The 14,545-nt window shown below is 51.1% G+C and overlaps 1 protein-coding gene across 2 annotated transcripts in view; it reads right to left on the bottom strand.

The window, feature by feature from the left end:
- Positions 1 to 644: 644 nt before the first annotated feature.
- MRTFA (myocardin related transcription factor A) overlaps positions 645 to 14,545 on the bottom strand; it is a 79,546-nt gene continuing 65,645 nt past the window's right edge. Inside the window, exons 3-14 of one of the 2 annotated variants that reach the window (XM_065742942.1) lie at positions 13,113 to 13,168; positions 11,456 to 11,531; positions 10,624 to 10,785; positions 9,109 to 9,284; positions 8,490 to 8,645; positions 7,739 to 7,992; positions 7,217 to 7,388; positions 5,810 to 6,925; positions 4,675 to 4,806; positions 3,604 to 3,813; positions 3,149 to 3,209; positions 645 to 2,771 (exon numbers count right to left, since the gene is read on the bottom strand). In XM_065742942.1, the coding sequence (XP_065599014.1) occupies positions 2,278 to 2,771; positions 3,149 to 3,209; positions 3,604 to 3,813; positions 4,675 to 4,806; positions 5,810 to 6,925; positions 7,217 to 7,388; positions 7,739 to 7,992; positions 8,490 to 8,645; positions 9,109 to 9,284; positions 10,624 to 10,785; positions 11,456 to 11,531; positions 13,113 to 13,168 (3,065 nt within the window). In that variant the 3' untranslated portion in view covers positions 645 to 2,277. The remainder of the gene's footprint in view (positions 2,772 to 3,148; positions 3,210 to 3,603; positions 3,814 to 4,674; positions 4,807 to 5,809; positions 6,926 to 7,216; positions 7,389 to 7,738; positions 7,993 to 8,489; positions 8,646 to 9,108; positions 9,285 to 10,623; positions 10,786 to 11,455; positions 11,532 to 13,112; positions 13,169 to 14,545) is intronic. The other variant, XM_065742943.1, reaches the window with a different exon arrangement.

The following is a 14,545-nucleotide window of genomic DNA, read 5'->3' as shown; positions in this document are numbered from 1 at the left end:
GGTGCAGAAATGTACGTCCAGGGGAATACCTCTTCCAACAAAGAACTATTGAACTATTATTCAAACAAATAATAGTAAGAAAGCAGAGAACTGGGCTGGCCTGCTCCGGGCACAGCTCGGGGAAAAGACCTATAATTTTCTGGGATGAGACACCCCCTCCCCCTGCCCCTCACCACCAGGCTGTGCACAGGGCTCTGGCCTTCTCGTTGCACTTCTCAGCCGGTTTCAAGTACATTGGGGAAATGTAACATGTTCCTACAGCTTTCAGAAGTGGAGGTGGTGGGCAGGCAAAGGCGAACAGCAGCGAGGAGGGGCTGAGCCCTTTGCCACGTGCACGGGGGAAGGGGTGAAGCGGCAAGGGACCCCCGCCCAGCACAAGGCTCTGCGGCTCAGTCAGGCCTGGGGCGCAGGTGGAGCGCTCCCACCTTCTGGAGGAGCAAATTGCACTTGGATACTTTCATTCTTTATTTGCTGGTTGCCACTTCGTGATTATTTGTACAAAAGAAATCACACAGCTGTTTCTTTTTTTCTTCTTTTTTGGACGGGGGGTGGGTGGGGTGAGGGGGCTGCTGCGCACTGTGGGCTGGAGTTTCCTCCTTAGCATGTGAAATACTTCATGGAGGAGAGATCTTCCCACCCCCTCTCTGCCCCCTGCACTGCCTGCCTCCCGCGCCACATGGTCCCAAGGCCTGGGGGGGGGTCTAATACTGCTCTCACCCATCTCTCAAAGCAAGGAGCAGAGGCCTGTGCTGTGAGATCTCTGCTGGGAGCTCTGCAACATGATTTCTGCTGCCCTGTGCCAGGATCTCGCTTCCTGGTACACAGCGCACAACCACCATAATGCTGCGGGGAAATAAGAAGTGAGGAAGGCAGGGAGTGTAGGGAAGGGGAGCTTGGACAACTGAAGGGGTGGGGCAGAAAGGCAGGTGCCTGCAGGCATCCCCTGCAAATGATTAAGGAAGTGGCTCCCCGTGTAGCTGACAAGCATGTAGGGCTCAGGAAGGCAGGACTTTCTCCTGGCTACCCTGCAAATGTGAGCCCAACCAGCTGCCAGGTCAGATCCTGACAGCAAGTGCCATGGGGTTTGCCAGTGTACAGGAGTGGAGGTATGAGGCCACAGCTCACCACTGTGTTGGCCTCCTACCCCCTGGGCCTGGAGAGAAACGCTGAGGTGCGAGCACAGCACAGCAGAGATCGGCTGCCCATCAGTTCTCCTCAGAAAGCCCCCCCCCCCTTTTCCCCCCACGGTTGCCCTCCTGAGCTAGCACAAACCCTCTCGGCAGCACTTCTTCCCTTTCCTTGCTGTTGGGGCTGACATCCTTCCCTCCTTGGGGCAGATATGGAGGTGAGAGGAGCTCTTTACACCTGGGTCACCTGCTGCAGGGAGGCAGCAGCACAGCTGAAGGCAGGAGAGAGATTGCACATGGCCCTTAATGATATGTTGCTCGATGCCAGCTGTGCCCCTCTGCACTCCCCAGGACCGTGGACATACGCCCTGTTCAGCTTGGGGGCAGCGGGTGCCTGCAGGCAGACTCCAGGCACAGCTGAGGCCTGGGGCACTGAAGAACAGATCTAACCTGTAAGGACCTGGAATTTAGCACCTGAAAGGTCTGTTTTTGCAGCCCAAAGCACATGAAGCAAGTGGGCAGCCTTTGCCAAGCTCAGGAGGACTTAAGAAACCAGCTCAGAGTACCGGGTTGGTGAGTTACCCTGGTTTCCTTTGGCTACATTTGGAAAAGGTGCCTGTTCTGCCTGTTCCTCACGGCCCTGTGGCAGAGGTGACCCCTGACGGATGGCACAGGGACCTCCTGGCAGCTCCCTCCCCTGTGCCCTGCTCCAGAGGTAGAATAATCCCCTTCTGCAACCATTAATGGGGGGCAGCTGGGGCTGTGTCATGCCCCGTGTCTGCCAGCAAGGAGTGGGATGCTGCTTCCAGGAGGACTCGGGCCCACTCACGCCCTGTCCTGCTGCAAGAGGCAGAACCTGCAGCTCTGTGCCCACGTCCTGCAGGAGGGAGCAGGGCGGCAGTCGCTCTCCTGGCCACACTGCTCTGCCAGCAGTGGTTCAAGCCGTGTGTCTGCCTTTGCAGCCACTGCTGGCTTCAGAGAGGAGGAACACTGTGGGGGAAGGAGCACGGATAGTAGGAGCTCCTTTTTTTCTTCCTTTCTTTCTTTCTTTCTTTCTTTCGTTTCTGGGGTTTCTTTTGGTTGACTGGCCTCTTCCCCCTGCATGCCCGTGCCCTCCCACACCCATTCCCTTCAGTCTCTGCTCACAGAATTACAAGCACGAATCCCAGTGCAGCTGCAGATCATGTCCATCAAGGAAGTCTGTGGAAAAGAGGCTGGGAGCCGTGGTGCTGAGGGGGGCCAGGCTCATGACAGATCCCCCCGGCAGCTCCAGCCAGTCCATGCTGTCCAGGTTAGCCTCAGCCAGATCCAAGGCTATGCCCCCGGCCGGCTCGTGAGCAAAGTGCAATTCCGAGGTGTCCATGGGTGAAGGCGGGTGGTCCAGGATGGCCGAGCTGCTCAGCATCTCACTGTGGAGGTCATCGATCAAGGACAGGGGCTCAGGCCCGTCGTGGCCTGCTGTCAGCAGCGGGAGGCCGGTGCTGCTCTCCAGGAAGTCCTCCAGCCGCCCCACGGGCACCGTCTGCCCCAGCGACACCGCCAGCTCCGAGGAATGGTGGTTGCTGGGCGGTGAGGAGCAGGCCGGGGCCGCAGCCGCTTCTTTTCCAGCTGGGGACGACTGATCCTTGAAGTCAGCAGAAATCTCTGCACGGGGAGCAAAGGTGGCAGCCAAGTGAGGAGACGCGCGACCCAACGCCACGGCGATCCCCCCCCCGCCCCGCACGGCCGTCGGGACCCTCCCAACACCGAGGTGTCACTGAGCACGGACAGGGATAAGGAATCTGCCCGTGCCTGCGCTCTGCTGGAGCCTGTGGTCTGCCCACATTGGCCCGGAGCTGACACAGCACAGCAACCAAGAAGCTTTTCAATCCCATTAATGCCCACTGACATCCACCTTGGTGCTTCAATGACTGCCAGGGACACAGAAGCGAAGTCCTGAGTTGTGACACGTGCTCCCTTCAGTGTTCTGTAATCCCCGGGGCCAAACCCACCGGCTGGGAAACGCGGCCTTGTTTCCTTACCTCCACTTTCTATGAGAATGTCAAACAAGTCATCCATCTGCTGGCTGGAACAGCCGTTCTCCTGAGGAGAGCGAGCACAGGATTAGCTTCCTATTACAGGGGAGCTTCCCTCCAGCCAGAGGCTTGGCTGCTGGCTCTCCTCCCTCATCCCGGTGACAGCCCTGTCACTGCAGGGACAGCAAACAGAGGCGTGGCACCGGACTCCTCCTTGACCCCAGGCTGCTACTGGATGCAAAGGTGCAGTCAACAACTGCTCTGTCAACACCCACTGGGCACCGAGTGGTTTGGGATCTTTAGCTGGGCATGGGATCTTCCCCAGCCCCTCCAGAAGGAATTTTCCTGGAGGAATTCAGATAGGAAGGCTCAGAAGGAGCTGTTTTGTCTCCGTTCTCCTTCAGTGGCACAGGTCAGGAATGTGAGTGGAATTACAACAGCACCTTTCCACCTGCTCTCACCTGCGTCTTTGGCTGTTGCTTCATGGCCTCTTCATAGCCCGGTGGCTCTTTCAGTGGGACTGAGGGGACAGGGAGAGGGGGTGGAGGAGGTCCAAAAAGCGATGTATGCTGCTGCTGCTGCTGCTGCTGCTGTTTCTGCTGCTTCTGCTGCTGCTCCAGGTCCATCTGGGAAGGGGAGGGGGCAGCAGGAGAGCCAGGCTGGGATGAGAGCTGTGCAGAACAAAGACATAAGGAATGATCAGGGAACAGCTCATGGCTTCTTTGGAGTCTGTCACCCCTTCTCTTGCTTGGGCACTGCTTCTATGCACTCCGTGCACTATGCACCAGTGACACGGAGGCAGACTTCCCCTCAACTCAGCTGGAAATCTCTCACCGATATTTTTAATGCTAAGGCAACCGCACCACAAACCACCATCAGGCTGCTCCATGATGGGGAAAGCCTCATCTGTCCAAGTGGGGAACTCCTCTAGGACTTTGAAGAAGGGCACTTCCCTTGCTTTGTTCAGCCTCCAAGCCAGGCCCTCTCCTTTATCCTCCCCTCTCCCCCTCCAGTGTCGCTCTGGGGACACAGGCAGGTTTCATTAGCAGCAAATTCCACAGCCTGAGGGTGAGTGAAGAGCACCCGAGCGCTCAGCAGTACCAAAGGAAACCCCAAGTGTTGCTGAAGGAAGCAGAGCTGGTGACTCAGCTTCACCAGATGAATCAGCACACTGCTGCCCTAAAGAAATGCTACCGTGTGGATTGGGTCTCTGCCTCGACGGTGGTGAGGAGTGAACCACGCCAGAGCAGTGATCCCCAGGCAGCGCGAGCCTTTTATGTGCTGATGCTTTACCTCATCCAGTTTTCCCTGGAAATCTCTGTCTGCTCTGTGGCCTGCGTGTACAGAGGCAGACACAACCCTGCTGAACCACGGGCTGGTGTTCTGCCCAGCTGTGGCAGAAGCTGCTGTGAGCCCTCACAGGCTGTGATGACAAGCAGGAGTGGGTGAATGTGTTCCCTCGCCACCGGTGCTACAAACCCTGTGGCAGGCAAAGGAAAACAAAGGGAAAAAATGATCAGGTGGCACGCTACCTTTTTGACAGGTTGGTTTAGGCCTCTGGGCTGCTGCTGCTGCTGCTGCTGTGGTGTGGGCTGCTGAGGAGTGCTTGCAGGTGGCTGACACTGTGGCTGGCTGGAAGTTTTAGTGGGCGATGATTGTACTCTCTGGAAAGAAGAAACGAGAAGAAATGCAATCATTATTCTGTTTCACCAAGCAAAGGAATCAAGAGATTCAGTGCCCTCAGTGAGGAAGCAGTGCCAGGTTAAGCCTCTGGCTGCTCAGGCTGGCAGCCCTGCCACAGCATTCGTGCCTTTCCAGAGCTGGAGCTGCGGGGTGAGGGGTGATGCTGAGCACTGGCATTCAGCTGATCTGTATCTTGCCTGCTGTGCAGCAAATGCAGCCTGCTCAGGGCCTGTAACTGATGGCAGACACCGCCACTGCTCTGCAAGAAATGTGGCAGCAGAGAATGGAAATTTTCCCTGATTCCATGGAAAATGCTAGAGTTTGACTTGTGCCATGAAACATATTTATGCCTTCCTGGAAGAACCTCTCAGAACATTTCTGCTAAGTGCTGAATTCATGCCAACAGGGGAATAGCAGATCATCTCTGATGAAAGGCTCTGCCAGCCCTGAAGTATTGACATGCATTAAAACAGAGCAGTCAAGACACAGAAGCCTGCTCTCAGGGTCTGACTTCAGCACTCAGCAGACAAAGTGATGTATCTATCACTCCAAGTACTGTCTCTCCAATAAAGAGCAAGGGGTGAAATACACACTGCTTTTTCTAATGCCACGGGCACGGTTGTTCTTTTGAGTAGTAAAACGTGCCTGCAAACCCTCGTCCTCCAAGCCTGAGATCTTGCCTGACAGGAGGCAGAACCACGTGTTTGTGAGAGCACCGGACAGCGTGTGATGCACACAGTCCTGCACTGCTGTACACAGCTCAGCACTGCTGAATTCCAGTCTTTCTGGTGAAGATTTGCTTACACTGCTCTGATTTACAGAGCCATGAGCTACTAGCCACCATCACAAGTGACTCGGGTGTTCACTTTGGCATTCACTGAGTTGAAATCCTAGTGTAAGAAGTGTTCCTATGGTAACCTGGACCCTAGTGTGAAGAGGAAGAGGAAAATCCGACAGTGGGGATGGGATCTGAGCTTCGCCTACCTGTGAGGTCGGGCAGCTGCTCACTGCCTTCCCCTGGGGTGAGAGGCCCTGCCTCTCGGCGCTCTGCTTGGTCACGGTGAGGACGATGTGGGTCCCTGTGGAGTCGGTGATGAGGGTTGGGGGAGGAGTGCCCTTGATCAGCTCACTCAGGGCGCTCCCTTGCTGGCCAAGGAACAGCCGCGGGCTGTGGGACTGGCACGGCGGCTCTGCTTCTGTGGCTGGCACCTCCTGCTTCACCATCACGGCTTTCTTTGGCACTGGGCTTGGGTTCGAAGTGTCCATTTGGCTAGAGGTTGGTGTGGGGCTGAACTGGTCGGTTTGGCCACTGGATTGCTTTGCAGACTGGCAGCTCAGGAAACCATTTTCACTCTTGACCTGGATACCAAACGCTACTGGGTTGGAGGTGAGAGCCGTTCCTTCTCCCACAGCTGCCGGGGCCGGTAGCGACTGCTGAGCACGTTTCTCCTGCTCCAGCTGGAGTCTGAGCATCTCAACCAACTGCTGCTTCTGCTTCAGCATGCGGGTGAGCTCCTCGATCTGTTTGTCCTTCTCCTGCAGCATCTGGTCTTTGTCCCTAACTTCTGCATCCCTGCTGTTACCAGTGCTGCACCGCTCCGACCTGGGTGCCGCGCTGACGCTGCAGGAGGCAGGCTTGGAGCTTTCTTCCTTCACCAGGAACTGCACTGGAGACGCCTGCAGGGTGAGCTGGGTCAGGGGCGAAGTCACCATCTCTCCAAAGGTGTCTCCAGTGGCCGAATTCTCATCCCCTGTGCTCATTTGTGAGCGTTCCGAAGGAGTGGGAGAAACAGGCGGAGTCGAGCCGGTGCTGCCAAACTTCATCACGCCGCCACCAGTGACTGTGGCCACAACTACTTCTGCTGGTGCAATGCCAGTGGTGACCAGGGCTGGCCCTGTGCTCAGCCTGGCGGCTGGGAAGGCAACCACGACCTCAGCAGCCTTGGAAAGAATGGCTGCTGTGCTGGGCTTGGGAGTGGGGGTCGTTTGGCCGGCTGCGCCGTTCTGCTCCTGGTAAGCTCTGAGCCGCTCGATCAGGTCCGTCTTTGTGCCCGAGACAGGCAAGGCCCTCAGCTTCAGCTCCTGCTTCAGTTCTGCCACCTGACGGGGGAAAGAGGGCAACATGAAGATGGCAGGCACAATAACCATGCCATATTACCAGCTGCCAGAGCCCTGAGACCAAGGACCAAGCTGATCCCCTGTAGGCCAGCAGACTTGCATCTTAGGTCCAGGCTGCAGGGCAGCACTGCCAGCTGTTAGCCTTAGCTCCCACCAGTCCACCTCAGCTCTGCTCCAGGGCAGAAACGTGACTCAGTGCTGACCCTTGTCACTGACAATGGCAAAAAAAGGGCTGTACAATTCCACAGGACTGAGAGCAGCACTGACTTTTACCTTCATCTCATCCAGATTGGCAGGGAGAGGGCCTGGCTTGCTTGCTGCAGCATTACTGTTCTGTCGCATCAGCCCAGTGGAACCAGAGGATACCGAAGATGTGCTACTGACTGCGGCAGAGAGATTGCGTACGGCTGGGGCACTGGCACCAGACTGCTGCTCTCCTGGAGGCCTACAGGAAAAGAGAAACCACAGCCATCAAAATCAAAGAGGAAAAGCACTGTTGGCCCTCAGTATAGGAGCAGCCTGTCAAGAGGCTCTGTGTACCTATGTATGCCAGCCATCATACAGGTCCAGAATCACCAGCACCGCCCTAGACATTAAAGCACACCAATACCTTTGGCTATATCCACCACTTGGCTATGCCCATCTCCAACACTGGCTCTTTTTGAGGCCCACTATAACCTGAGAAGACTGAGCACATCACACCCGCTCACCACACCTCACACGCACAACATAACATGTTTGGTAACAGCGCTGGGCAAGGCCCAACCAAGAGAGAACTACACGCAGGACCCATACTTTGGTGGTGCTGGCAGGATGGTCTGATAGTTGTAGTGCTGCTGCTGCTGCTGGTTGAGGATCTGAAGCTGGAGAAAAAGTTGCTGCTGCTGCAGTATTTTGGCATAAGATGAATCCATGGGAGGAGCTCCCTTGTCCTGCTTTTGGTCCGGGGGAATATACTGATGATATTTAAGCTTCTTGACTTTCGGCTTCAGCTCCTTGGCTTTCTTACTGCGCTGAGATTTCTCACTAGCAGACTTGGGCTGGCTTTGCTATTCAGAAGAAAAGGAGGAAGCAAATAAGAATGGAAATCCTGAAAGAACACAAGCCCCCACGTAAACCAGAAAGCATGCTGGGATTTTTGTTTCAGAATTCTCCACATTTGACCTCAGGGTCTTTCCACGCTTTTCCCAACTCAGGCAATGCTACAGCCACAGCACCCACAGCAGCACCGCAACACCACTCACAGCAAAGCAACCACTCGTCTTTCCCAGCACACCAGATCACTCGTCCATCCAGTGCAGGCTCACTGAATCTACTTATAAATAACACCAGTTGTTTCAAAATATTCTGCATTCAGGACCCATTTCACAGGAGAACAGCTCATGGAATAGAACCTATTAAGGTTACTCAAATGGGGTCAGAGGAAGACACTGGTATGTAAGCCTTCTTAGCTTCTATTAACGTAACACTTTCAATTCCAAGTCTTCATTGGAATAATAATTTCATCTTTTAAAGATTACACCAATGAAGAAACCATCCAAAATACCTTAATAAGCGTTGGTGGGGGCTTGGCAGCAGGAAGAGCCGCTCCATTGGTAAGACTGGGGGGCAGAAGAGGTGGGGGTGGCAGAGGCGGGGGCGGCTGTTCAGGTAGGAAAAGTGTTTCATTGGAGTCTGCACTAATCTGCAATTGGGATGTACCCTGCAGGGACAGAGAAAGGCATAATGAGTACCCTTACAAGGAGGGAAGCATTTTAACAGCTGTAGGAAGCACCCACTTAAGGGGAAGCAGCACAGTTTTCAGGTCATTAATTAGATTCCTTTAACCCACTTCAGTCATCCCCAAGAAGCAGCACCACTTCCAAGGGCAGAGAAGGAATCAAAATCCTACACCTGTATCTCTGGCTTTACTTGCCTGACTCAGTTGCACACCTGCCAAGCCTGTATCACCAGCCAGGACTGTCCCATTCCCCACACAGCACCACTACAGGCACTTATGAATGACCAGAGGACTTCACCGGTGCCACACAGAGCTAAGACCTCTTGTGAAATCTCACTGATTATGCTCCACCAGTGACCTTTTTGGGGTCTCTCAGCCTTGCATTTTAGGACCCTCTGCCACAAACAGGCAGTAGCTGTGAAGCTCCAGGGCACGACGTTCTCACCTGAGCTAGTGATGTGCCAGTGGTGCTAGGGAGAGGGTCACAAATCCGTGAGTCCATCGGCGATGGGACAGACCCCTGGGACTCATGGCTGGCTGGCTGTTCTGGGGAGAGGGCATCACTGCTGTCCTCGTCAAAGGAGGAATTGTCTGCAACCTTTGGGTAGTTCACCTGTCCAACTGAAAATACAAACATTGACCGCGGGTTTCCAAGTGGACTAAGAAATCGTTTCACTTGCCAGCAAATGTTTCACAAAGAAAGGGAAGGCATGGAGAGCTGTGTCTGAGTGAAAGCATCATACAAAAATGAGAAAATGAAACCCAAAATGGATCCATTTGAAGTGTTGGTATTCATCTCTGCTATCAGCAGAATAAGACAGTGTAGACTGGGGTGAACCATTCAGGAAGTACAACATGAGCTACTCAACCCAAACCCAGAGCTGTGGCATGGCCTATTTGCTGATCACGTGGCATCAAGAAAAAGAAGGTCAGCCAGTGTAGGGCCGAGACATGCTTTCTCTGGTGTTCATCCTGGGTGGTGGAAGATAGAATCACCCTTCAAGACGGAATCTAGTCTTAAGGCAACAGGGTTTGTGGATTTAGTGGTGGCCCTGACTGCTATTAACATTTCTGTCTGCACATCCCACAAGCAGCAACTTATCTCAAATTAATCCGGGTAAGCAGGAAATACTATCATTTGCATCAAACATAACTGAAATCCACGGAGATGTGTTCTGCTAAGAAGCCACATCTCTAATACTCCAGCTCACAAGCTCGTTCTTTCTCTTCCTCAACCATTTCCAGTTAAGCCAGGTCTCCCCCAGCACTGTCCTTTTCCTTTTTTCATGAGAAGTATGCAGCCCTGCTCACAGCTGTGTCCCATTTGTCTTTAAAATAGCTGTGTGTGTTTGAGGGGACGAGTAACCACAGACACACACAGAACGCCCAGTCTGGGGAGATGGGAAAGAGCACTGCTGAGGCAGTGGGAAGGCTATTCCTTGGCATTCCTTACAGCCCTTGGAATGGCACTGGCATGATTTACATCTGTTCTGGTTTATTTTTAAAGGGGTTGGATTCTCTGAAGTTTGTAAGTTCACAGACAGCTTTTGTTTCATCACACCTGTTTGTATTCTGTCTCCTTCCACGATCTGAGTCAGTCAGTGGGCTCTCCCTGTCCCAGCCTGCTGATGTGTCACATAAAGGAAAACTTTTAAGGAGAGAATCTAGGGAATGCGATCTACAGCGGTCTTTCAAGTCCTCAGGGCATGCAAACACTCTTGCATTATTCTGGGATGTCTACACTCATAATTTAATGTCCACAACATAATTTAACGTCTCTCTACTACTATCTGTGCCAGAGCGCGTTCAGTTTTACTGAATCCTGGGGGATGAAGGGCTTTGAGAAGGGAAAATAAGACCAATGATGGGACTGCACACTCTTAAGCAGGCAGGCAAAACAATAGGGAATCACAGCCTCCTGTGGGCAATGCCCTCCACGCAGACCCTCCTCTGGCCTCACCTATAATGGCTTCCTTTAGGCTGGACTCCACTGGCAAGATGTTCTTCTCCACCAGCTCCATGGGACCTGGCCTCTGCGCTATCTTCTCATTGAGGTCATCTGCCAGCCTGGCTCTCTTTAGCTTCAGCTGCTTGGCCTGCAAGGAGGGTTCAGCTGAGGTCTCTGTTCAGGGGAAAGCAAATACAATGGCATCAATCCAACGATGACCAACCTGTGCACTTTAGCAGTATCTGACTTCTATTCACAAAGGTAACTGTAGATAATGGTAGGTAACTGTATAGGAAAACAATGGCAGATAACACTAGATAACTACATAATATAAAGGTATTTTTGATATATTATAGGTATTATGAAAATTGAAGTTATAAAGATACTATGGTAGCTCCTGTGACTCTAGAATAGGACAAATGTACTGTTCTCAAACTAATGTCACCTGATTCTCATTCATCTTTTCCCTTTCAGTTGTGTCCAAAGATGTGGTATTCGGCAGCAGGATAGTACTCCCTCTCTGGAACTGAGGTGCACAAAAATTAGATCAAATTTGCCTTCCTCCCAGTTCAGTATTTTACAGTGCCTTCCCCTAGCAGAAGAGCAGTACCCATTCTATTTCACTGTGGCTTGGCTGCACAAAACTGCACAATTTGAGTTTACATAACAGATTCTTTGGAGATTGTTGAATCACTCCCAAGAAATCATGCTACAGGCCTGTAGCACAGTCTTCTGCCCACTCCCAACGAAAGGAAAGATTTGGGGTTGGAGGCAAAACAGAAAGCTGTCAAGCAGTCATGACAAAGCTTATTGTTGGTGTACTCCTGTTCCATGTGTGCAGTACCTTCCAGAATGTGCATCCTAACCAGCTCTGATCTCTCCGGCCGGGAACGGATTTTCCGTTTCAGATAGTCCTCTGTCTGCAGCAAAAACAGACCAGCAAAACCAATTTTAGTTGATCAGACGCAAGAGATAAGATTGTACAGCACAAACAAGAGAAGGAGCCATCTTTAGTTGCTACTGAGATCTCAATGAACACTGAAGAAGGAAGGGATGTATGAGTCCCAAAGCACCACAGAGTGAGTTTATTCTGAAGATGACCTTCTGCTGGACATTCCCTCAGTAAAAGACTGCTGCTCCACAGAACTGAAACTGGAAAGGATTTTCTCAAGACCCAAAGCCCTCTTTTTGCCTTTTATGTAACACCACTAGCTTATGCCAGGGTGAAATTCAAGACATTTCCTTTTACACTGCAGCATAAATATATTGTTCCATTGTTCACAGCAAATACGTTCATACACTGTTGGTATTTGGCATGACTTGCAGTTCGAGCATATTCTTATTTAATGATAAGTTTAAAGTCATGCTGTTTGTTAAGCTACAGACCCCATGCACTTCCTTGGCAGGCAAAATCAAAATGCTACAAGATCCATTTCCAGAGCTGCTCTTGGCTCCATCTTTGAAGAATGCACTACAGAGTGATGTACAGAGATGACCCTGTTACCCTGCACATGTCCCAGGAAGGGAACCTGGGTGCACTGAGTGATGGCTGCTAAGTACTGGACATCAGAACAGACCTCGAGAGGAAATAAACATTGAAGTCAGTCAACAGAGAACTGCACCATACATGCTTAGGTGCCCACACCAAAATGGTAACTTAGTAAGAAGGCTTTGTTAAAAAATGGAGGAAGAAGCAAAAGCCTTTGGGATACTGCTCTTGATGCAGAATCCATTGTTCCAATCCTTCCACCAAGCTCAAAGTGCTAACACTGCCTTGCAGGTTTTAATCACAGACATTACTTCATTAGCCTTATCTTGCTTTTAGTTTTAAAACAGAACTTGACTCACAGTCATAACAGGTTTTATTTCCCTGTAGACTAATCAGAAAAAAAAAAGAAAAAAGAAAAAAGAAAAAAAACCAACAACCCTATCCTCAGAGGTCTTCTGAGGAACAGAAATCACCAAGAAACCCCCAGTGAGCAAAGGTGAAGAGCAGATTGTGACACCCAGCTCAGGCCTGCCTTCCTCTTTCTCCAAAGCCAGAAGACTCTGTGATCTCAGTGCTCGCATCCTCTCTTATTAACTAACTTTTCTGTTTCTAATGATCAAGAGCAACAAGTGCATGTGTACACAATGAAAAAATCACATACTTTCCTCGGAGGTGGAATAAGCTATTTCAATGACATCTACATCATAGGAGAATTTAAGGGCAAAACAGATGCTATAAAAATAATAACATACATTAAATGTATGGTGGGGAAGAAAAGTATTGGTGACCTCCAGGGAAAATCCAGGTACTGTCTTCAATGACTTTTAGGCCAGCTATACTGAGGGGTAACCATCACCACAAATAAGAACAGCCCATCCAAAACATCCGTGATTGCGCATTCAGAATGTGAAGGATTCCCTTCTGCATCACACTAACAGCTGTGAGATGCCCAAAATGCAAGACAGACTACTCCTGACTTTCCTAAAACCTTAGAGAGCATATTGCATCTTACCCTGGCCCGTTCCAAACTCCTTCTTTGTTCATGAAATGCAGCTGGACTTTTCAGAGCTGTAGAGAAAAGAAAAAAAAGTACATTTAGAGAATGAGTAATGAAGTTTCTCACCACAGATCCTTCCAGGTCAAATAAATTAACTACTACCCCACAGCAACTGCCTCCTGCATCTTCCAGCACACGGGACCAGACCCCAGCTGGAATAAAGCTGTGTGAACTGATGTGTTCTGACAGCACAGGAGCTGACCTGAACCTTCTGTGGGCTACTGAAGAGAATAATGTGGGCTACACTCCTAGTGAAGCTAATCACTGCTCACCAACAAATTCCTCCAGCAAGCTCCTTCTATGAGCTTCAATACTGCATAAAATATCCAGGACCCTTAGGTAAGTGAATGGCACCAAAACAGCAAGGGGATGCGTGAGATGGTTGGAAGGATCCTCATGGGGGAGGATCCAAATGAACTGCAAATCCTCTTTATTACTGTTTAATGTCAAAGGAAGCTGCTGATCTTTCCTTCGTTTGCACCTGTGTGTTGTGTACATGCAAGGGCTGCTTACATATTCTGCAGGTCTACAATAGGATACATACAAGTAACAGAAACTACTATGACAACAGCAACACTTGGACAGGAAAGTGCATCTGCCTGCTGACAGAGAACCACAACTTGAGGAATTAATAGCAGCACTCCATTTAACAGACCTCCTCACCCCCCCCCCCCCCCGGGCTAGTGCAAAAAGCAAAGCCAAAATGGATCAGGTTTTAAGAAACCGATCCTCTGCTGTCCAGGACCATACCAACCCTGGAGGAATCTCTCTCTCTGCCCGTCTCCTACGCAGCACACAGAGCTCACGTCCCACGGGAGAACTGGAGAAAGAGGTGACCTGACTTCTAGCTTCACAGAGTCACTGCTGTCACTCCTCATGGTTTCCCCAAATGGTTTGTTTTTCACAACAGCCCCACTGCGGCCTGTGTTCAGAGCTGGTTGAAGGGCACATCACTCATTCCTATTTCTGAAATACTCATATCTGAAACTACCTGATGGAGTTTCTAAACTTCCGTCAAGCTGAGCACCAACGTTCAAAGAGACTTCAGCTTTAAAGACACTCTGCAGCTCTTCTGAAGACAGAAGTATACAAACTGGTGCAGTCAGTAACCCCGAAGTGCTGCAGCTAGGTCCTACGAAGAACAGTCTGCTTGTGCTCTTCTTCACCAAAGACCAACGATCAAAATATTTCTCAAACATAATGAAATATCAGAATGCTGTGCATAAATGCAACATAAGAAGTAGGTCCAATGCACGTGTAGGCTTCAAAACTCTTTCCCACAGGATAAAATGGAGTGCAGAGAAAGGCAAAATGTTAAGGCAGACACAGCACTTGCACAGTCCCTCCACACTTACACCATGGGGTAAAAAGCAGAATGCAGTCCATAC

The sequence above is a fragment of the Cyrtonyx montezumae genome, unplaced genomic scaffold (assembly GCF_038088225.1).
Source record: "Cyrtonyx montezumae isolate F1298 unplaced genomic scaffold, pur_monq_1.0 scaffold_3, whole genome shotgun sequence".
Taxonomy (NCBI): Eukaryota; Metazoa; Chordata; class Aves; order Galliformes; family Odontophoridae; genus Cyrtonyx; species Cyrtonyx montezumae.
The sequence above is the reverse complement of the archived record's forward strand: the minus strand, read 5'-3'. Positions and strand labels throughout refer to the sequence as shown.